Source organism: Macrobrachium rosenbergii, chromosome 17 (genome assembly GCF_040412425.1).
Source record: "Macrobrachium rosenbergii isolate ZJJX-2024 chromosome 17, ASM4041242v1, whole genome shotgun sequence".
NCBI classification, from domain to species: Eukaryota; Metazoa; Arthropoda; class Malacostraca; order Decapoda; family Palaemonidae; genus Macrobrachium; species Macrobrachium rosenbergii.
This window is the reverse complement of record NC_089757.1, coordinates 15,674,093-15,698,448: the sequence shown is the minus strand read 5'-3', so window position 1 is coordinate 15,698,448 and position 24,356 is coordinate 15,674,093. Positions and strand designations below refer to the sequence as shown.

General features: G+C 35.0%; 2 protein-coding genes across 2 annotated transcripts in view; one reads left to right on the top strand and one right to left on the bottom strand.

The window, feature by feature from the left end:
• Positions 1-24,356, top strand: part of LOC136847757 (coiled-coil domain-containing protein 77-like) — a 119,788-nt gene that overhangs the window by 6,180 nt on the left and 89,252 nt on the right. The window lies entirely within an intron of this gene.
• Kdm5 (Lysine demethylase 5) overlaps positions 424-24,356 on the bottom strand; it is a 31,916-nt gene continuing 7,983 nt past the window's right edge. The window contains 23 exon segments of the mRNA XM_067119631.1: positions 424-2,754; positions 3,029-4,051; positions 6,948-7,134; positions 7,282-7,366; positions 7,369-7,425; positions 7,549-7,711; positions 7,896-8,048; positions 8,653-8,684; positions 8,687-8,782; positions 8,785-8,969; positions 9,105-9,301; positions 9,407-9,677; positions 9,818-9,968; positions 13,362-13,486; positions 14,727-14,908; positions 15,057-15,251; positions 15,405-15,532; positions 15,654-15,808; positions 16,938-17,119; positions 18,293-18,448; positions 18,647-18,798; positions 19,130-19,256; positions 19,754-19,894. Of these exon segments, the coding sequence (XP_066975732.1) occupies positions 2,680-2,754; positions 3,029-4,051; positions 6,948-7,134; positions 7,282-7,366; positions 7,369-7,425; positions 7,549-7,711; positions 7,896-8,048; positions 8,653-8,684; positions 8,687-8,782; positions 8,785-8,969; positions 9,105-9,301; positions 9,407-9,677; positions 9,818-9,968; positions 13,362-13,486; positions 14,727-14,908; positions 15,057-15,251; positions 15,405-15,532; positions 15,654-15,808; positions 16,938-17,119; positions 18,293-18,448; positions 18,647-18,798; positions 19,130-19,256; positions 19,754-19,894 (4,218 nt within the window). The 3' untranslated portion in view covers positions 424-2,679.

Genomic DNA, 24,356 nt, shown 5'->3' with positions numbered 1-24,356 from the left:
GGGCCGAAGACAAGCTGCAAAGAATCTTAAGTAATGCCTGCAATGACTGGTGGCACTATCCCCCTACGGGACCTATGCGGAGTGATTACTCTTCCTCAAAAACATGACAGGAATGTAACACACACACAGCAAAGATACTATATCAGGCATAACGAATGTCAGCTGTTCAAGATCTGGATTGTGAATACCTTCACAATGGAAATCAGTACTATTATATCTATCATTTTTGAGAAAGAACCAAACTGTTGTAATCTATCCAAAAGATACTAAACTAAAATAAGGTTCCATGCCAACTGAGATACTGACTATAATTCTGATCTGTTAAATCACATGAGTAGAACTATGACGGGCTGTATATTTTGCTCTAAACATTAGTTCATGAAAAATCCCCTAATTTAAGGATATTGATTAAAACAAGATCTCTAAAGCTTTCGAGGTATTCTTTAATACCAAGAACAGTGCAGCTAAACTAACACAGGTACACTGGTAATTTTTGAGGCACAAATCAGTAATTTTTTTTCATCAAAACGATTCAACACAAGTCAGTAAACAACTTAACTATCAAACAGAAGAACATAAATTATATGGGCACTATACTCACTTAAGATCTTTCCTCTTAGCATGAAATAGATATTACCAATTTGTCCTCTGCTTTTGTCCCTGTAGAGACACCTTTAGTTAATCAAAGAAAGCCAGTATGGTTGAATTTCATGAAGGGATTTTATAAAGGTTGAATAAACTCTGAGAAATAACCCTGGTGCATTATGAATACAAATGTTTGTGTATACCACACTCACCCTCTTTGGGATTTGTATCTCTACTCAAGGACAAAATTATACAAAGTTTGAGAAAAACGAAATTGTGTACATAATGGAAAAATGATGAACTGTACAGCCTTAAATATATGAACAAATACACTCAACATTTTGTAAAAAGTTGGGGAAAAATTATGGTACAAGTTGCTATTAGCAACTATAATTTGTAGAGCAACTGAGATCATTTACCCAGCATAAATAAGGTGGGCTGCTAAATGGAGGCTTTATCTTATGGATGGTTGGTGATAACATGGTCAATAAAATTATGAGGAAGTTAATACTATCTTAGAAAATTGCCAACCCATTGTCAATGATCCATCATAAGATGTAACATATACTGGCAGCAGATGCACAAGATATGGGCAAAAAAGGGTCTCAAGACTTAATTAGCACCTATAGTGACAAGCATTAAATTTCACTGTTAATCCATGAAAATACTTTATTTCAAATTTCATCACGGGAAAACCTGTAGTGTATTGCTTAAATATGTATAGTATTGCAAAATTTGACTATGCTACACGAAGTCAAATGCTACATTACAACTACAAAACTCAAATACATACATTATTTGGATTGCATTGTGTTTTAATTTAGATATGTGCTAATCAGTCTATGTTGAGGATACAAAATACTGAATGATTAATTACATGACTAGTTAAGCCACTATTGTGTAATGATGAATGAGGCCTCCTGAAATGTACAAAAGCTTGTCCAAAAGGAACACTTTCAAGCAAAAGGTTTCTTGAAAATAATGGCGACGAGATGAAATTTATACAGACAATGGAAGAAAACACAATATACTTTTTGTACGTTGAAGAACAGAAGAAGAAGACAAACAAAATACCTTACTTATAAACAAGACTTCCAAAAATAGCATGTACAGCACAGTGAATTTGGCATATAAATACAACTTTACTCCCTCTCCTGGGCTTTGTACATAATATTTGCAAAGAGGTTCTGTACGAACAAACAGTATCTCATAAACAATGTGTAAGTAACAAGACCATTAAATTCATCCAAAACCCTATTATATCTTGACCAGTATCGGAATCATATTGTTCATATCATCATGAAAATAAATACCTGTGAAAATGGAAACCTGTGATGTAAACAGTCTACTAAACACTGTCCATGAAAGTAAGATCACAAAGGTTTCATAAGAAGAAAAAGATAAGAAGGGAAAAACACACACAAAAAAAATTTAAAATTACAGTATGCTTTCAAACTGGAATGAATTTCTGATCATGGTAATCAAGAAGTTTAGGCTTTCCTTATCCAAGACAAAAATGTATAAATGTACCTTTTACTTTGTCATAATGAGTGCTTAATAAAATACTGAAAATTAAAAGTTCTGGTTCATCTTTGGTCAGACTGCTGCAAACTGGGGTAATTGGATAAATGAAAGGGAATGCAGTATGTCAAATATGAAAATAATTCAATTTGGCTAATCACAAGCCAATACAGCATTCATCCTTTTATAAAGTAAATTCTATTTAGAGAAGTCTATTTTGCCACCCACTAAAGCCAACATGGCAATATGGTGAAGAAAACACTCTAATGGACAGGAGGTCCTTCAACTGCCTCCAAAACTATAATGAAGGAAAAACCCAATGCACAACTCGTGCATCTGAGCTGCTAACTTCTCCTTACGAAAAAATTCTACAATATGATTCTGCATATGTATTCTATATTTACACTGTAATAGCCAAGTTTTGTATTATAATTAACAAAAATATTTAACTTCTGAAACTCAAGCAAATTTCTCTGGAATCTGAGAAGTAAGTGCTTCTTTCCAAAATGCCCAACTTCAAAACCCATCATCACACAGCAATGAAGCTTAATCACTTTAAGGAGCATCACACACTTACTCCTTTGGTGGCAGACTTGAAGCTAGGCTGAGGAGGATGTCCACACTCTCCTCTTCCGTCAACTCCCCTGGCTGTAAGTTAACATGACATCAGTTTCAAAAATTTTCTATTTCGTATAAGGAGTGTCTTGAACTCTTAATCCCTTTCTCTACCATTACTCTCTTTTCTAGAAAACTGGCTCAATTTTTTTTTTTTTTTTATAAAGGTACTGCTCAAGAAATCAACTTTTCAAGAGTACAAAAGTTAAAATCATTTAGTTTTAACATAAGATTGGGAAAAAATAAATAAAAAAATCAAAAGACAGAAAAATAAATGTCCTTAAAGTGTGGTAGAAATTAATCCTACCTTTGGAGCTACTGCTTTGGCTGCCCCTGATGCCTTGGTGGCTGCTGCTTTATTTACTCTTTTTGGCAGACATCGTTTGCATATATACTCCTCCTCTTCTATTACGTCGGCTGAAGTCAGGCCTACACAAATGTAATGGAACCAGCCTTCACAAGCATCACACTGAACCCAATCTACATTCTGTCCTGTAGGATGAAAGCACCTAACCGCTGCACATGCTTCATCATTGTCATCATCATCATCATCACTAGGCGTACTCTGTACAGCTCTTTTCTTTTTTCCACAACCCTTTTTCTTTGCACCATCTTTGTTAGGCATAAGGCCTTCTCTTTTCTTTTTATCTAAGCCACCACTTAAACCCATTCCAGTTGTTGGTTGCATTCCTACTCCCCCTCCCCCTCCACCAGTTCCAGCTACTTTGGTAATTGCCTTTTTCTTGATAATTCCTTTAGTTATCTTTCCATCTGCATTTAAAGCCCCAGGCTTGATGAGCTTTGTCTTCTTTGCAGGAGACTTTTGTGGTGATTTTGGCTGCATATCTTCGCTTCCTTCTCCTTGTGACTTCCTCTTTTTTGGAACTGCTTTTTTAGCTTTATCTTCATTATTGTTACTGGTTGAATTTAAAGACAACAGTGTGTCTTCTAACATTGCTGGGGGATGATTAGCTGCTTGCAAAACTCTCCACAAATGGATGGTTTCATCAAGACTAACTTCAAGCAGCTCTCCTTCCACCAGCAAGTCTTGAACTTGGGACCGAGTATTTGGTGAGAGAGTAATAAGGGGACCATTTGGATTTTCCATGACACTTGCTACAAGGCGACTCCATCGGGCCTTGTCAATTTCTGTCTTCTTCTCTCTGTTTCCCTTATTACTGGAATATGCATGTTCCCAACTACCCTCTTCAGATTTTTTATTTGGTTCTTTTTCATTTTCTATCTTTGAATTATCTGCACGGCACTCTTTGTCCCCATCTTCACTCATCAAGGAGTCATCATTTGTAGAATCTTCTACTTCCATTTTTTCCTGCAAAGACAAAAATAAAATGGAAATCTTTTAAACTCACTTTTTTGAATGAGTGTTTACCTGTATATTTTATGGCATAAAACAAATGAAGCTTATAAATAAACAATGACAAACTGAAGGTTGCTACAACATAAAAAGCTGCAAGTAAGAAGGGTCATCAAAGCAACAAGACTAATTTTTAATCTGGTATGGAGAAAACTTCCTTTACTAAACAACCTGTAGCAACTAAGCTGATGTGGCACCTTTCATTAACAGACATGTGGCAAATACTAACTTGCACTATATCAAATAAAATCTGTAAATATATTAAGAACAAACATTAACAACTATGCAGAGTAAAGGTATGACTTTACTAGACAGTATCATGAATAAAAAGCAGTTCTTAATCGACAATATGAAAATTACCAGTGTTTTATAAGAAATTAATACGTTTACAAATATAGACTATATGTTCTCGGTATATTCTAAGAAAAGGTTTCTTATGCCACACCTAGCATACAATAACCCTCCTCTGCCATGCACCACAGACAGGTGATTTTCAGCTTCATACAGCTACCTCCATCAAAGATTTCAAGAATAATTTTCTTATATACATACCCCAAAAATACTTACTTTAAAAACTCTTACATCTAGCTTCAATGGCTCTTGTCATCTTAACACCCTATTAGTTTCATTTATTACAGTGACTGGGACTGGTGCAATGGGTCCTTTACAGCAATCCTTTGGCTCTATATAGAGATCATCTTGAGTTAACAGAAGAAACAGACGCGGAGGTCGTAGGAATGATTAAAAGAGATGTAAATATTTAATTGAGGAGAGAACTGAAAATACATGTGGGTAAAAAGGACAATGACTGGTACAGAATGCAAAGGAAATGTACAATCAGGAAAATGGGCCTTGCAGAGGCTGCAGAAAGGTAAGGGAGTGAACTTGATAATCTGTACCAAATGTATCAAATGTCAAAAGAGATGCTCGAGAATAGAAAATGTAAATGGATTAAAATTTTCAACACCTAAAATGTCAAGGGCAGATAAGATCTCCAAGACTAAGATGGTTAGGATATGTGATGAGGTCTGAAAACAGTAGTGGATGTGCTATAGGGCAACAAAGATCTGCAAGAAGGCCCAAAAACTATTCATAAATGGGTACGGACAAGGGCCTGCACCTTTAGGTACAGGTAATTCAGCTATGAAGGGCACTAAATGGAATACAGAAATTCTGGTCCAAGGCCAAGTGCTGGGACCTATGAGGTCATTCTACACTGGAAGGGGAATTGATAGTCAAAAGGTTTAAAAGTGTACAGGAGGAAAACCTTGCAGTTGCACTATGAAACGATTGTCAGGAGAGGGTGGAATGTCAGATGGAAGAAAGAGAATATGAACAGAGGTACAGTAAAAGGAATAAAAGGGGTTGCAGGTAGGGGCCGAAGGGACGTTGCAAAGAACCTTAAGTAATGCCTACAGTGCACCGAATGAGGTGCATTGACGGCACTTACCCCATACGGGGGGACTAAATAGAAGACAGTGGAAAGAACTTATTTCATGTATAACCATGTAATGGAAAATTAAATTTTAATGTGGGATTCTGACTATTTGTTCCAACCGATCTATTCATACCTAGCTACTCAACTTCATTTAACATTGGTCTTTAGCCTGAGGCTTGACAGCGACAACTCAGACCACGCCTATTTAAAACACCATTGAATGTGTTTATCACTTCAGAATATAGGAATTGCCCAGTGAATTTCAAGTTTTTACTGTTTACTAAAAAGAAAAACTAGTGTTACTTTGTAGAAAAGACAAATATTACTTTAGAAAACAAGTACTATATGGAAATCTGGTGTTTTCTGAAAATTATTCTAAATGAAAAACAGTGGGTTTGTGATTACAGTAATTGCAAACCAGAAGGGTTGAGTAACATGAAACTTAGTGCAAGACAACCCTTCATGCCTACCTGAGACAAAAACTTGAATGCCATGGTCAGGTAAACTGAACAACAAAGTGCCTTAAACTCCAAAGAGGAAAAGAAAGTTCACTAATAAAAAACCTAATTCCATCACTACTTTTCTAACCTTATTCAAGAGGAGAGTATGGATACAAGGTAACTGATAGTCACACAAAACACCCTATACCACTTTCACAACCTTAGTGGCTTTTAGTCTAAACCACTGTTTTCAGAAATTCCATTCGTTGATCAAAGTTGAAACAGATTGTCTGCTTTTGCAGTTCTAGGTCACAGGCTGTAGAATGTTTAGTTTTACCTGTAATGGTTTAAATTTTTTACTCTTTAAAGAACAGACTGAACACACACACTGGCAGATATTAAGCAGCTATTTGCCTAATATCATGTGTTCATGGTAAAAGCAACTTTGGAAATTTATTTTATAAATAGTTCCAAATCAGCAGTTTCCACCAGGTTCCTTGACCAGGGGCTATATTTTCATTATCCCTAACTCTCACTTCAAGCATGCAAATACTTCAATGCTAATAACACTCAAAACTTTCAGTACTGGTGGAAAGCTTTCTATTATGGCATCCCAAATTATGCAGTGTGAATTTGTCACTATAAAGGAGGAACTGTTCCCAAAACATTGACATTATCTCGTATTTATTAGTTGGAACACAACACTGGTGGTAAAAGTAAATTTGCAATTTTTCTAGAAATACTTTCTCTAGCAATTTCAAAAAGAAGTTGCCATTATATGTGGTACTAAACACAACATAAGCGGCAACCCAACATTTTACCTTCATTCCTAATGTCAAAAAATATCAAGTGAAATAATGCATATTTCTTAACCAGAACTGCATTTCTAAGCATTGCCACAAAAATTAACCAACTATTTTTTCTTCACAAACTATCTTCTGAATGAAGAAAAGAGATAAAGCCAGCTACTCACTTCATCTCGTACAGCTGATGATGTAGGCTTATGCTGCTTGGCCTGGGCTTCTATCAACTTCTGAGAGAAAACAGACAGCTTTCCAAGTGCAGCTGTTAGTTCATCAGTTTTCATGAGTTTCCTTGCTCTGTCTTGCCAGGACATTCCTCTTTCAGTCAGGCACTGAAGAGCTTCTGCTTCAGGTAACCTATTAAGTAAACATCAAAACATGTACTTTCTCAAAGCAAGTGGCGTGATTGTAAAAAACATATTTTCTTCCAACACTGTTGATTTCCCACAAAATATCTGATGATACAAACATCCACAAAATAAAAATATTCTCAAGTCACCATACCTGACAGGTAACTTCTGCAGAGCTACAAGAAGTGACAGAATGGTCTCCAGTCTTGGCCGTCGGGAGCGTTCACATGAGGGACATAAAAACGTCCCTCACTACTTAACTTTACTTTCGTGCGATGAGATGAGGGGACACATGCAACTGAAGAATAGTTTTTATATTACATATACCAAAGTTCTTTTTCAGTTCCATTCAATATTTCAATCTAATCATGATATAGGAAAATATATATATAAAAAAGCTATCACCAACATTTCCACTTACGATGAAACAAATCAAGGCATAGAGAACACGTGAGCATGTTTGGTTGTGGTGGTTTATGACAAATGCAGAATGTGGCTCCCTCCTGCATTGCTTCACCATCACGTTTGTTTCGGTTGTGAGCTCTTAGTGCTCTCATGGCTCCCAATTCTCGTTCTTCACATTCCTAGTTTATGAAATGTTTACATTATAGACACTAGCGTGCTAAAAATTGTAAGTACATTTTCCAAAGAAATATACACTGCTAATCATGTGTACTGTACTGTAAAGGCAATCCAATGTTTTAATAAACGGCACATTACTTGATTTGCCTGTAACCAATCTGAAAATTCCATTTTTGCTTCTCTTACCTTGAAAGCCTTCACTACTGTAGCAGGGTTTGCAGTATCTTCAAATGATATATCTAAAAGCTGTGCTTGCTGTTGTTGTGCAGACATCTCTTCTCTTTTCACTCTCTTACGCTTCCCTGAAACTACACCTATATCTGTCCTTGGAACCAATACCTGTAGGGAGTGATATCATTTATACTATTGCTATATCATTTATACTATTACTACTGTACAGTGTATAAAAGTTACATCAATACACAAATAGGTTTACAAACATAACATTCACAATATACAAATGCTAAATAACTATTAGTAATAAACATTCAGTGCTAATGTATGACGGAAAAATACATTCCACACAAGCCAGTAACTGTTGTTTATGAAAGTTATTCTTTACTCAAGTCTCAAACCATTACTGACACTTCACTACTTACTAGCTAGCATAAGGACACGCAAATGAAACTGCTCATGACTTGAATACAAATGAAAGTTTGCAAACTAATCTATTTCTAGTATTAATTAATCATAAAACTGTTGACTTGGCTTTCTGAACATCTCAGTGGATTAGACAAAAGTTTTTACCACTATGAAAGCCCATTTATAATTATTCTAAGGTTTAATCTAAATATTAACAATGGTTTAAGAATAAGTATGCTCAAAATCTCACCTTTCTTAAGGCAAAGAAACTATGTGAGTAAGTATTCTACATAAAATCACACCTTCCCAAGAGAACATACTTTAACATGAAATAAAACAAACCAACACTGACTGACAATACCTCTAATAGTGTAAGATGTGAATTCTTCTTCAAAATGTTCGTGCTGTCTTCTCTAACCATGAATGTGCAGCTGCTACATTTTCTTCCAAATCAGCAAGGGGCTCCAAATGCAATGGAATTGGCCTGCCCTACTCACTAGCCCTTCTACTGTCTCCAGCAATGGAGCAGTTTCACCATTCTGCAGCGTGGTCACTTTATTTGTCCACTCACGGGCTCTCTTCACAGCATCCTTTAAAGCTATTACGCTCGGAAGATGAGCGGGAACCTCTTCAGCTTGCCTAACCAATTCTTCACCTTCACTAACACTAAGACCTGGTCTGTAAGGTTAGCACAAAAGGAATACAGTAAAATCAACAAGGCTAAACGGTGCACTTTCCTATACGGTAAAAAAGAACTCATACAATATAAACAAAAACAAAAGCTATTTCCTACCAAACTCTTCAGAAACATACTTGGCATTTAATGCTTGATTAGCTTTCTCTTCCCACATCTCCATATTATTCAGCAACTGCTGTAACTGAGCCAAGGATCTTTCAATTCTTGGATGGGGAGGCAGGGATATTCCTGCATCTAAAAGTTTTCTTAGACACTCCACTGTAAGGGAGGAAGAATCATCTAAAGTTTCTTCAACCTCCTCTAGCCATTCAACCTGAAAATATCAAAACACTTTCTATACAAAACTTCTTCAAAAATATTTTCATCAAACAATCACAAACTTTACATAATTAAGCAAGAAAATTAAAGTGTTACAAACCTGCTGCAACTTCAGCTTAAGTCTAGGCAACTCTGGGAGATCAATATCCAATGAGCAGCCAGTATCCACCATCTTTGCTATAGTTTCAGACTCGGGCATTTGCTGATTCAGCAATTCTGTTGCTTCTTCTTGGAAGGCTGTAACTCTTGTTAGTAGCTCTTTAACAGCTTCACCCTCACGAATAGTGCAAGCTAAGGATTCTATCTGTTCATGGAACAACCTTAGTTCCTCTAAAGTAAGTCGACTCTTTGCCTCTCCACTTCCTCTTGTCCTTGGGAAAAAATGATATAGTTTTATGTAGATGAACAAACCCAGCTGTCCAACCCTATGAGAGTTAATTTAATAATAATAAAAACAATAATGAAAGAATGTACAGCTTTTAAAAATAAAGATGAAAATGGTGAGACATACCTGGTTCTAACTTTTTTGGTAGCTAAATGAGCTGCTACTGTAGCACACTTGTCTGCTTCTGTAACTGCCTGAATTAATGTTTGTAAGAGTTCACTGTCTGGGAACCTCTGAGCTTCTGCTTCTTCAACCAACTCTTTCAAGTCACTAAGTTCTGAAGAGAGCAAAAGACAAAGATATAATGAAAGAAAAAAAAATTATTTTCAGAAAGAAAAAAATAATTATTTTCAGAAACAAATTTACTGATGAAAACAATAATAAAAACATGATAGCATTAAGGACTGTCTGATATTTTGGAGCCCTCAAGTTTTGTATCAAGGGGTTTAAAAAAATATGGAATATCTAGTAATCTTGAAACTTTATCTAACAGGGAACATGATGAGATCAATAAGGAATATATAGTTGCTAGTTCATTGCAAGTAATCCATTTTTAACTATTACTCCCAGCTCATACACATTATAGGTATTTTAAAGTAAAAATAATTGAAATAAATCTATTACCAACGACAAAGTAATCAAAAGTAATTACCGGAAAAAACCTAAGTGAAATACCCATCACAGTAAGGTAGTGTTACAAGGCAAGTTATATCCTCATCAAACATACTAACAGAATGGAAGAAGCTCGCCAACTGCAAAGTTCAATATACAAAACCAGGATACAATGAAGACTACACATAATACACATGCACAAACCACAAAACAAGAACTCATAGGTGATGCAATTTTGTCTTTCTGCTGGTGTACCTGGCATTCTTTAGCCCTGCATAGCTCTACTGCATCAATATGAGCATATGTTAACAGACTACAATGTTCTTCGCAATATGAATGTGCTTTAACAAAAAACATTTTATTTGTAATAAGAAGTTGGCCTAAGCTAGCCTAGGATAGCTCTATGGAATCTATATTAACAGGCTACAAAAATGTTATTGATAACAATTACATAAATTCTTTCACAGAATCCTTGAAAAAAAAAATATATATATATAAACTTTGGGAATGGTTGACACAGTTGAAAAGAAATCCACTACAAATCATCTTCCCACTAACAAAAAATTCTGTTATACAGGTGCCATTCTGAGTCACAATACCAAAAAAACACAATATGAAAAGAACGTTGAGCTGAATTATTCCATTATTACAGAAGTGTACTGTGAACTGAAGCCATTAACTGGTACAACCTGAAAACTCATTGCTACACTTCTTACGTAAATTTTAAAACTTAAGGAAAAACAAATTAATCTACCTTATAGGAGTCCCAAAAATAGCCAGTAGAAACTAACTAGCTATATTCAAAGAAACTATGTCTAATGCTGTATGCCACTCAATCATTCCTGAGGCATGTGAAAAAACAGTCTGAGATGTAATATTTAGCCAGTACAAACAAACTGGCCACACTGAAAGAAAAGATGTCTAGTGCTGTATGCCATTCATTCATTTCAGAGGTACATGAAAAGTCTGATGCAAGATATTTTAAAGGGGGCAAGTATCATTACCTGGACTGATTTGGACTACCACTCATCTCACTTTCATGTATAATGCTTCATGACTGGCATGCTGAGATTCAAATCATCACCAACTCTATTCATTCCCATGCAATTTCTCAAAGAAATAAAATTATAGCCAATACAGCAAGGTACTGGAAAGGGTATACAGTGGGCAGGCAAAGATGAGACAGTTTAGCTTTAAATTTTTAAAATATTTCTGAATTTATTGTACAATGATCCACTGTAAGAAGGCTATAAACTTTAGCAATCTAATTTAGTGGTTGAATGTTTGTATTTTATACACATTCTCATTCAGTGAGCCTTATGTTCCCTCTTCTGGATGGTATTTATTTTTGAAAGTTTTGGGAACGTTTGTAAAGAAAACTGTTCCACTAAAACCATTTTTAAATTATTATATTGTACTTTTCATTGGCTATAAAGCTGGATATTCATTCAGTACTTGAAAGGTTTTAATACATATTCTGATTCACAGGGCCAATTGTTATTTCTTCTAAATGATACTCATTTTTAACAAGTCTTTGGTGTTTATAAAGAAACCTGTTCCATCAAACCATTTTTAACAGTTTTATTATAACTTTTATGAAAACCAGAAAAAAACCTTTACTAATGACAGATGCAATCCTAAAATAAGAAAAATGGGCTCTATGAAACAAATTTATCAATTCAGGTTCCTTTTATATTAAATAATATAAAGTATTGAATAAATAGGTTAGCTGATGTTTAAAAATTTTTAATCATAAATAACATCTAAGTTCATTCTGTACAGCAACTTCAATATAAAATCATTAAAAAACAAAGATTAAGCACCTGATGATCTATGAACGGCCAATGCATGCCATTTAAAGTAACCTTGCCACCAGCAAGTGTGTTGGTTCTAACTTGACCAATCATTCCCTTGATAGAGGAAAAGTACTGAACTATGAGAAGCAGAACACACACACACACCCCAGAACATTCACCAACTCTCCAATAAAGTGCCATTATGAAAATACAGTACTGTACCTATACAGTAGTCTGAATAGATCTCTTATGTTTCTTCTCTTTCAAAAAATTAAGTGAATTCTTTTTATCAAGATGAAGAAACAGACTGAATACTGACAACAGTGCCTAATCTCTATATATTTCAATAATGGCTTAATTCATACTCCTACATTTTTTGTCATCACCATCACCACCTCTACTGCCACATGAAAAGTGCCCATGAAATTCTGCCATTCATGTCTTTCTTGTGCGTCACCTTCTGCATATCTCCGGCCCCCTTCTCATAGTTCTCATCCAGGTAGGTATGGGTCTTTCTACTCTTCTGGTACCCATACGTGCTCAACTAATACAATCACTTACTACTCTACCATGGGTTGTGCATAGTACATGTTCATGTCACCTCCATCTCCTTTTCATCTTTAATATACATATGGAACTTCCATTATTTTCCTTATGGTTCATTTTAAATTATCCTGCCATTTGACTCATAATGTTCTTCTTGAAGCTTTATTCTCAAATTGACAATATTTTTTATAGTTTCACAGCCATACCATGATTTATGTCCATATAGCAATAAAGATCATACTAGACTTAGGTGTAACCTTAATTCTAGCCTTTCAATCCAGTACTGGCTAAAAAATTTTTATAGCATTTAAAAACTTAATTTCCATTTCATAATGGTTTCTTCAACTTACTTTTATAAAAAAAATCTTTCTTAATTATTTTTCCTTTTAGGTCACACGTTGAACAAGACAAGCAAATGAAACCAAATATTTTTAAAAATTACTATGGACAGAGTATTCATTAAGTGCTTATTGCAGTCACATTTTATATAAAAATAACTTGATTCACATCATGAGATAAATTCTGACAGAGTTCTTCTACAACAAGAAATTATTACCAAGTACCAGAAATTTTACTACTTATAAACATATACTGTATTCACACATGATTATAACCTAACTTCATGAACAGCAATTCGGCAAGGTCAAAGATGAAAATCATTCAAGGTCTTAGAAGATCATACATGTTTTAAACAAAATTTACTTTTGTGTACTTACCTAATTTATCATCTGGTTTTGCCTCAAGTGCTTCTTTCACTTTCACAGCCCAGTGGTCAAAAGACTCTGCTCGTACTTTTAATCGCTGCAATAGGGGAGGAAGTTCATCCAAAGTGTATCTGTACCTGTGGATGAAAACCATTACTGCTTACATTGCCTAACTATTAAAAAACATTTAAGTACAATGTTAATACTACTTCAGTATTGTAAGAGGTTCCCAGAATATTCCTTTTAAAATCTCCCACAAAGCTACCAATGCAACCAAATTCCAATATATCACTATGTAACAATTATGTCTAATACAGAATAAATTACTACATGGTGCCCTAAACCTTAAAATGAAGATCATTTTAGTATGGTGTTAGCATAAGCAAGTACCCTACAAAACGTTTTGCAATATTAAAGAGAGTAAGTTTTCATATACTAGCTATAACACAAATGACAATGCTCTAAAAGGTTGCATTGTTTAATGTTGACAAATTTAGTGTATGATATAGAAGAGTTAAGAGTAAATATCATCAGTACTATCTACAAGTTCAAAACAATTCAAAGACTGCTCAGTGCCCAGTACACAGATTAATCAGTTTGCATGATTAAGATAAAATCATGTATGGTGCTTTATAATGCTGATCAGTTTCAAAAACTACAAATAAATCTAGCATATCTAATACTTGTAGATTTTTCCTACAGATTTGTACATAATTTTCACAATGCTTTTGACTGACTGACCTAGAAAATTCAAGTTTCATATTTTCTTGTTTCTCTTCTGTTGCCTACACAAAAAGCTACAGTATTTTTTATTTGATGCAATGCTATAAATTTGATTACTGGCTAGCTGATCCAAGTTTTTTTTGGGGAGGGGGGGTTTTCTTTCAATTTTTTTCTGGTTAATTGTAAAATTTCTACTTTTATACTTACATTATTGAAAAAAAATTGGGAAAACAATGAAACTTGATATTCATAAAGGAAAAGCAGTACTGGTATCTGCATAAAGTTAAGAGCTAAGCTCTATGAGCTTTATTTGCTGAAGGCACTGTATACCTTTTATTTACTATTTCATAATGATTCCATGTCTTCTTTGTTAAATGATAGTAACTGGTAATATTTTTCATGCCTAAAGGTAAAAGACGCCCACAGCTATTCCGATCAAGCACAGATTTAAAACTAATGAAACTTTTGCCTTCAACCCTCTCCTTCCACAAGAGTATATACGGCAAACCAATTTTCTACATACAGGAAAATGTAAAGAAAAACAGGCATGACTTTGGGATGTGACAAGAACAATAGAACAATAAATAAAACTGTGGGAAGTGACACGAACAATCGAACAATAAATAAAACTGCATACTGTCAGAATTTACAAACCTTAATGTATGATTTTCTGGAGGACATTCACAGAGTAATTTGTAGTGTCTCAAACAAACCAGACGATCATGAGTGCAGGTACAGGTCACAGCAGAGAGGAAGCAAGTAGTCTTACAAAAGTCACACTGCCTTTCATCATCAGGAAGCAACTCAAAGGCTTCCCTTTCAGCATTGGTTACTCCCTGTGAATAAATATAGCAAAACTGCAAATTCCAAACTGTCTAGTAAAGTATGAAAACCATGGAAATTTCAAGTGAATTTATTTAACTAAAGCCTTAACTGTTTCATGAATCCATAAAAGAGCATGCAGAATTAGTTCCTGTTACTAACCCAGTGCAAAAGAGATCGCCTGAGTTTCTTTTCGAGATCCACCATTCTTAGCATATCTTGGTAGGTCGCAGCTGCTACTGTGAGATCCAATTCATCAGGAGTTGAAGCCATTTTACATACCAACTCATCATGAGAGAAGACACAATATCGTTTCAAGTTACTGTAATGCAGTACACATTCACGACCAATTGCAAGCTGAAAAATATGACAAGCAATTAAATTTAAAATAATTGATATCACTTTCACACATTTCATTTAAAAAGGTTCACAAAAAAAAATATCAAGGCAATGTTTACTCAACACAATGAAAGGGTTAAGTAATAGTAAACGTGAAAATTAAATATTTACCCAGTCAGGGGGAGCAAAGTTAACAGCTTCAGCAAAGTTATATCCCTGATTAAATCCAGCATGGTAGGAACGAGGAAAGGTGATCACAAACTCGCCTGCATGCTGGTTTGTTCTCACAATGGGAACACCTGTGAAAATTTAGAGTTAAATACTGTACAAATGTTATTTGGAAGCTAATGACAACCACAATTATTGACACTGTACAACATATTAAAAATAAAAACACCAAATTATAAATAAATAACCTACCTGCTTTCATTAAAATATTAGGATTCATGATTGTGACTAGCTGATGTAGCAGGTCAGGCTGCGCCTGGAATAATTCTGGAGCTGCACTTTTCATGGCAGCTTCAAACTTTTCTGCCTCGCCTCCTGGGACACCATACCATGTCTTGGGTTCTCCCCTATTATTCAAAGCAAAGGATGTATTGCATTACTTTCAAGGAAGCACATCTGAGTATTTCAGAGATCACAAATTTGAAACTTACTGCCTACTAATTCAAACTTTCATCTTAATTAAGTAATGGAAAAACAGACGGATATAATTCAAGGTTTGCAAAGCACCAATGAGTTTACCAAAACAAATTTAGCAAATGTTTTCCATTGCCATTTAAAATTCCTACACAAAAATTTGTTCATCTAATTTTAATCCCAAGAAAAATCTTCATACTTTATTTAATTAATGCTGGAGTACTCTGCAGGAAGACCATAAAAGAGCACATCTGTACTCATTTAAACTTATAATCTTTTCTTCTTGAACAAAAATTTAAGTGTTCTGTTATTGACAGAAACTTCTTTTTTCATACAAGTGTTCTGTTATTGAGAGACTTGTCACACTAACATCATACATCCTATTAGAATCATATTTTGGGTTCTCCCTCTTGAGCCTTTCTAAATGAATTACATCATAAGCAACTTTTAATTACTATCTTTTTATTTCAACCTGGGGTCCTTAAACTTTCTAGCCCATCAACCCCAACACGGGTAAGCGCGATGCCTTCTTTTGAAGGACTTTGATTTGGCTTTGGGGTAGACTGCAGTCTCGATCGCCTGCCCTGCCTGTCATCGCTTAGACCCTGGTAGCGTATGTACATGTATTGTACCAGTCACCAGCGCCCTTTCTCCCAGCAGCGAGGAGTTATTTCACAACAGTCGAGATGTGTGAGGTGTCTGTTATGTTTTTAGAAGTAGTTGGAGTGGCTTTGTTTGTGTGTGTATTATAGTCTGTAACACCCATTTGCTTATCCTCACCAAATCCCCGGCAAGTACACAAGATAAAAATAATTAAGGTACTTTCCAATGTTAATAATTTATAAGACTTTTTATCAAGTACTCAGGATAACGAAATACACTGAATTCCAGGCAAATAAGTCCATTAATATATATGGAAATGCATTACAACAGTCCACTGCCCAAGATTCCAATCAATACAATAATTACTAATGAATAGTTATCAATCACTGTCATAACTGTAAAAATCCACATAACATTGTATAAACAGGACAATACAGTACAAAAAATACCAGCACTAACCAATGAAGATAGTTAATGGAGTAACTCCAGTGATCTTCATTATGCCAGCAAAATGTGGAGAAGCACATGCCAACATACATCCATGGTACCTTCATTCCTGATATATCGCAGTTTATGTGACCCAAGACTGATCCTTCCAGAACTGGTAAATTGTTCAAATTCCAGTTACTTATAGCATATTCCTGAAAATATCCAACCAAAAGTAAAAGAATTAGTCATTAAAAAAACAAATTTTTAAAATATGGAAAATATTTTAGTAATTGTTGTTGCTTGGTTAAATAAATCTCTATGCTAGATTAGTGAATAAAAGTAAAACCAAGTATTTCCAACAAATTTCTATCCAAAAATAATGAATTTCTAGCATAGCTGAAATAATTCTTTTACCTTCCCAGCAAAATACAATAGGATTTAAGTGATTATAAACTTAAAATGATACTGTATGGTTTCACCACTGTGAAAAGAAAAAATTAAAACACAGAGCTTTTACATTATTCTTCTTCTTCATTTTAACGTGCTTTTTTTTCCCATTTTCTATATGGGGTAAGCAAGATGCCTTCTTTACGAAGGACTTTGATTTGGTGTTGGGGTAGGCCGTGGCCTCGATCGGCTACCCTGCCTGACATCGCTTAGACCCGGTAACGATGTGTGCGTGTATCGTGCCAATCCCAGCTCCCTTTCTCCCAAGCAGCGAGGAGAACTGGGCGGGTAGGTCGACAGTTCGAGACGCGTGAGGTGTGTCTGTTATGTTTTTAGAAGATGTTGGAGTGGCTTTGTTTATGTGTGTATTAGTCTGTAACACCCATTTGCTTTTCTGCAAACCTATCCGTTGATTACATACGTAATCCTGGGGTGTCTACGGATAGCAAAGTGTCCGCCTTCACTGACCAGTCGGCTGCGGATTTGAATCCGCGCCACGGACCTCTGAAGTCCTTGGCAGCTGCTCTGCCGACTGAGCCACCGAGGCTCTAGAGCTTTTACATTATACTGAGTACTAAACAAAGACATTACAACAGGCAACATGAAAATTAAGTTCCTTTAATATGTAGCATGCCCTGTGTAAAAAAATCTAAGATCTTTTTACGATATATCTAAAAATACAGCTGTTGTGGGACAACTATGAATATTGGTTACTCTATTATTATATGAAGTAATTAATTAGACCACTAGGCCACACTTCTAGACTCTTGCAGCTATCCCAAAGATTTATTCTTGTTAGCAATTAAAAAAAAGTCAAAGCTCAAGTAGTTACACAACTAAATGCAAAGGAACCAAAGGGGAATACATGGCACATCTAACTGCAGCTTGAACCCGTGATGTTGCAGAGAACCTACAGTATAGTAATGAAACACATTTACCTGATCTGCTGGCAAAAGATTCTTGGAGTTCTTGGTAGGAAACCCAGACCCATGATCCATTGTATGTAAATCTGCACCATATTCTACTGTAACATCTTCATCAATGGACGAGACTATTCTCCAAAATTCTCTCTCTGCCATTTCTGTTGGTATCAACTAGAAAAAAAAAAAAAAAACAGTAAAATAAAATTAACCTCATTTCTTGTAACATATCAATAACTGCACCTATTGTTTCTAAAAGAAAGTTCAATATAGGTGAGAAATGAAATGACATGGTTTAATAATTTACATCTGATCTTAGTGTCCTTGATTTTACAGCCTTGCTACAAATTATCACAAGTATGTTAGACTTACATGTACAGGCATACTGAAGTAATCTTGCTTGAACTTGTCTGCCATTTCCCCAAATGACTGGAGTGTATATTCTTTCTGAGCTTGTTCAAAGCCAAATGCCTCAACAGGTTTGCTTACTTCCACTGCCACACATTTTGGGCACCGCCAATCACCTGAAGTGAATAGAACAATATGTGAAACAAGAATTCTTTTGAGCTCTCATAAAAAAGGATAGCAAATTTTACCTAAATAACAGATTACATACGCACATCACTGAAGAATGTTGTCATATCCTACACTAATTAAAGCAACATTCATACATATTAAAGTTCACAATTCCTCCCAGCCCGAGTTCCTAAAAGTAGAGCTTTCATTTATAACTAACTAACTAACACCTAAGTTCCTGGTAGCATATACTGAGATAAAACAAGAAAATTACCCAAAGACCTCATTTTCTACATCAGGACCTAAAAAAACAAGGTAATGGATATATAAAGTAGTCACCTTTGGGGATGTCCAGTAGAGGAGGAACTAGGCAAAAAATGTGATAAGAATCATCACATCCATCACATAAGAGCATCTGGTCCTCTGCATCACCTCGTCCACAATTTAGACAAATGTACTTTGCCAACTGTTAAAGAGAAGTAAAACTAATATACATTCTTTTCTTCACGCTTGTTGAATATGTGCTTATGCAAAATATTCATGTATGCAATAATGTTGATAACTTCATCAGCAAACATTTACCATGCAAGCTAAGTTAGAGTACTGAAAAACAGGAAGCTGAGCAAGACAAATTGCATTAAGAAAAGTTTAATCTGTTACAGGCCCTCTAATGGTTTTAATCCTAAACACTGTTTCTAAGAGTTCAGTCTACTGTCGTTATCAGAAAACCTGAAGTGCACAGAGTAATTCTGTTGTTATACTCAGGAGGTTAAGTTTTAGAATAAGAAACAATACCAGTAAGGATGCAAGTGTTTCAATTTGGCAGTGATTTCTCTTCTACTGGGGCTGAATGAATGATCCCAACTAGTTATCCCTCTAAATCTTGCTACTTTTCAACCCTGCTTGTAAATTTTTTAAGATAGATAAAAAAAAAATTAAAAAGGCAAAAGAGCTACAGCTTACCGGGTCTAAATCTGAATAGTCAACCTTTTTCCCACGAGTCTTTCCCTTATCCTCTGGGGAGGCCTTCTCAAACCCAGCCATCTTTGGTCCAGCACCATAAAATTGCAACCTCTTCAGTTCCTTGCTGCCTTTTCCTTCCTCCTATAAAAACACAAGGATCATTCATTCTATATGGTACTTCTTTCCTAAAGCAAGATTTGCTAAGCCACTGCAATGCTATTAGGTTAGGGTTCTTCCTTACCTTTTTGTGCTACAAAGAAAAAGTTGCAACCTAGTATTATGCTTCGTAGATACAAATTACTGTCTTTAACATTAGCCATTATCATCGGTAATTAATGGCAAATCATTTAGTATTCACAAAAAAGGAAGATAGACACGGAAACCATCCGTGAGTAGGATGACCTTTACTTGCCTCACCAAAATCAAGTCATTTTTCCTTTCATGAATAAAAGTCTTAACCATTGAAATACAATATGGTGGCACCTCTATTTAAAGTAGTTCTGCACATTATATAAATGTGTATTATATACAAACCACTGGCTCAACACCTTAATTTCAACTTGGGAGGGAACAGACTTTCAGTAGTGCCCTTGGAATGATGACCCCTTTCTTCAGTTACTCTTATTATCCAAGCTAGTCTTGTCCCTAACGATAAAAGGAGTTTTTTTTTTGTATCCCCTATGGTTGACTTTTTTCATTGTTTGACCACAGGGTAGACTAGAGGATACAAAGAAACTGGGAATGAACTGACAGACCTAGTGGTAATTATTAGAGTTAATTAATCAACTCTAGAACTATAATATAGTTGAGAATAACACAGGTTTACCAACAATGAATTCCTTGAATAATGAAAAGGAAACAAAGATTGAGCACATACTTGCTAACTGGGCAATAAAATCTTTGCAAAGGTCTTGGAGTGGGGGGTGAAAGGTCCTTAAGATACCAACTACTGCCTCAGTGCCCTTTCTTGGCATTTTATACTACTTTACAATGATATACCAGTTGCTAGTGTGATTTGCAGAGACTCAAAGTGGAGGGTTCCTTCAATGTGGTAAAACCTCCTGAAGGCCAATGCACTGATTCAAGGTATATAAGTATATTTATGGGAAGTTCAATGAACACAATACTTAGATAACAAGGGCGATAACAGCTTACCAAGGCCCTTAACCCTTACTGGACAGACATGATTTAATGAGGCATAATAATAGCTCTAGAGTGGGACGCGGACTGTCTCAAGTGGAATCAATATTTCACGCTTTACGGTTTGAACAAATTTTGCAGGAAAAATGTTCATATCACTTTAATGGGCCACAAATGACTTATGGCAATTCTTACGGCAACTCTAGGAGGTCAGTACAGGTAGAGGTGGATCAATGTGACCTGAGATTTCATGGAGGAAGATCAATATAACTTGCGATTTCATGGAGGAGGGTACTGCACCTCCCTTTCTTAGGACGTCTTGTTGTTTACAGTTATACCTCGTGCACTCGCGTTTCGGGATTCGCAAATTCTCATATTCATGACATTTTCATTGGAGCCTAACTAATCTGCATTCACAATTTTTTTTACAGATCTGCAAAATTTGCAAAATCCTCGAAAAACCCTGCAGAGGTGTTTATGTTTAATTTTTGAATTTATAAGTTTTTTTTTTTGGGGGGGGAGGGGAGTTAAAGACATACAAGAAATCAGTTAAGAAATTCCCTTAAAAATACTTTGCTTCGCACACATTTTTACAACTTATTACTTCTCTGTATGATTTTACGTAACTTTAAATTGACTGAATACCTATACCCTCTACATGTTTTCTTTATTTTATAGAAAATTGTTATTGAATTGTATCTTCATTATATGGTTTCTGTGATAAATGAAGTTTACATAGTTTACCTTCCTGACAATGACAAAGAAAACATCAGGCATTAAGCTTACAATCCCATTCGTTACTTGGTTTTACCTTACTGCTGGTGCAAAAGAAAACAGCAGCCAATGAATTAGTATACCGTGCTGTAAATGGGATAGTGTGACAAATACCTGTTAGGCAATACTGTACTCGTCAACCATTTATTTCTTTTTTTGAGGGTCATGTATTAAACTAACTTTTAAATGAAATTAAAGTGCTTTGGGAGCATGATTTGGGTCATATTTAGGGTTTAAACTCTAGACATAGGCATTATTAGCATTTTCAGTGACCCGTACTACACATTCGTGATTCCTCCTAATCTGCAATGGGTTCTGGAACCTAACATCGCGAATGTTCAAGGTATTACTGTATTTGTTCATAAATGTATCCAGGCATTGCTGTTGGTGTTATGGAAGTGTTTATCATTTATGATAGTATGTCAGCTATAATTACTATTTGGCAAAGGGCAAAGAAATTTTAAAAAAACATTTCCCTGTCTCAGTGCATCTTGTAAATATTTTATAATATATGTACTCAGAATTTGTTACCGATTTCAGTTCTTATCTGTTATGATACTGTGTGAGCTGTAATTATAATTTTACAAAATAAAATAAAATTATTAAAAAAACATGTATAAACTTGGTAAAAATTAATATACTACTGTATTTTTATGAGTGTCTTGGAAAAAGGAGTCCCCGCACAGGGTTGGAAATATTCCCTTTCAACTTCCTGTGGAAGGTACAGAAAATTTTTTGGAAATTTTTTTACACCATGTCCATTTGCATATCTTCCTCTTTCCACTGATATGTTTTTTCTTAAATTGGCCAACCTTAAAGTTTGCCTGGTAGGGGTGTGCTTAATATAAATTTCAGCCCAGCCTGTAGGGGTTAACGGACTGACCATCAAAGCTTGCTAAGTTTTAATTAAAGATCAGCTAAATGAAGAAAGGTTGGAAGTAGTTGTAGGGATAAGGCTTGTGCTTCGTCTTGGATCTGTCCTTGCCAATACCAGAAGGGTCAAGGTGAAGTGTTTACACACACATTTTAGCCACTCTTTCAATATAAATTTCACTTACAAGTTAGGGGCCTATCACATCCGATTCTTTTACCAAGGTATCAAAATCAAAAGGGAACTTTACAGCACTCCACATAAAATCTCTTCAACAGCAAGACATTACCTTATTTGAGACAAGACAACACCAGCACCAAGACAAATATGACCAGCTGACACAAAAAACTAATGTAAAAACACTTAAAATCTGTAACAGTATATTGCAATACAATAAAACACCATTGTGTAGACCACTGTGTCGCCAATATTGTACTGCAATCACATGTGGGCAGGGAGGGGCTTAATCAAGAAGAGAATTACTGTACCTATTAAAAGCAACATCACACGGCAAAACAGAAGATGGACTCAGAAGATACTAAATAAGAAGCTTCAACTTATTTTGCTCCTGAAGCTGTAAAAGAAATCCATGGCTGGGTGTTCTAAGCTCAACTGAAACAAATTTTACATGCAAAGGGATTTGACCCCTACTCCCAAACCCTTTATGTGGGCTTGAAACTAGCATGATTGCATAAACTCTCAATGCTAGATTTTATATATTAAATCAGGCAACACAGAAATGAAGATCATCCCAGTCAACTTATGATGGTGTGAAATGCAATGGTCATTCCTCCTGCCAGGAACCACATTTCTGTAAACTCTAAATGACTTGCCATTGGAATTACCAAGGATACTGGCTCATGTTATAAAAGACAATTTTTTGAACTAATAAGGAAACATTAAATTACAGCTAAAATTAAAACTATCTCAGCCATTTATTTGTGTGGGTTAACTGGGGTTGGATTTTCCAAATGAAATACATACCAACAAAAGAAAAATTCCTTTTAAATAATTTTTCTCTAAAATAACTTCAAAAACAATACTTGCCCTCTTCCACCCCAAATTTAACTGATTGCCCCTTAATCGTCATTTAGGACACACTACATAGCCTATAAGTAGTAAAGATGGCAGGGTATTAAGCTAAATTGACTATATAAGCATCAAGTACAAAATATCAATTTACTTCCACATCATTATGATGAAATGACAAAAATGGAACAAAATTGTAATTTTCTCTTGGTTCATCTTTATTCTTTGTGTGCGCAAACGCAGCCTCTTAATATTCTGGATTAAGAATGCTTTAAAAGGATAGCTAAAAAGAATGGTCAAAATCATGCACATACATTTTAAACCATGGCCAAAAAACTGAAAGGAATCTTACACACACACACACACACATATATATATATATATATATATATATATATATATATATATATATATATATATATATATATATATATATATATATATATATATATATATATATATATATATATATATACATACTTTATACAGTTGACCCTCGGCATTAAGTGGGGATACGTACCACTTTTTTTTTTTTTTTTTTTATTTTAACGTGCTTTTATTCCCATTTTTGTATGGTCTACCCCCTGCAAATAGCTCAAATCCGCGATGCTTAAAACCCCTCTAAAAATGTTAGAACCGCCTATTTTGATAGTTCAAAACAACAAAAAAAAAGCTCTAAAAATACACCTGAATATTTTAATAGTTTTTATCACGAAAAGTGTATTTAGTCATGAAAATTATATGAAAATACAGTAATTTGTGCATATTTCTCTATGAAAAACACTGCGA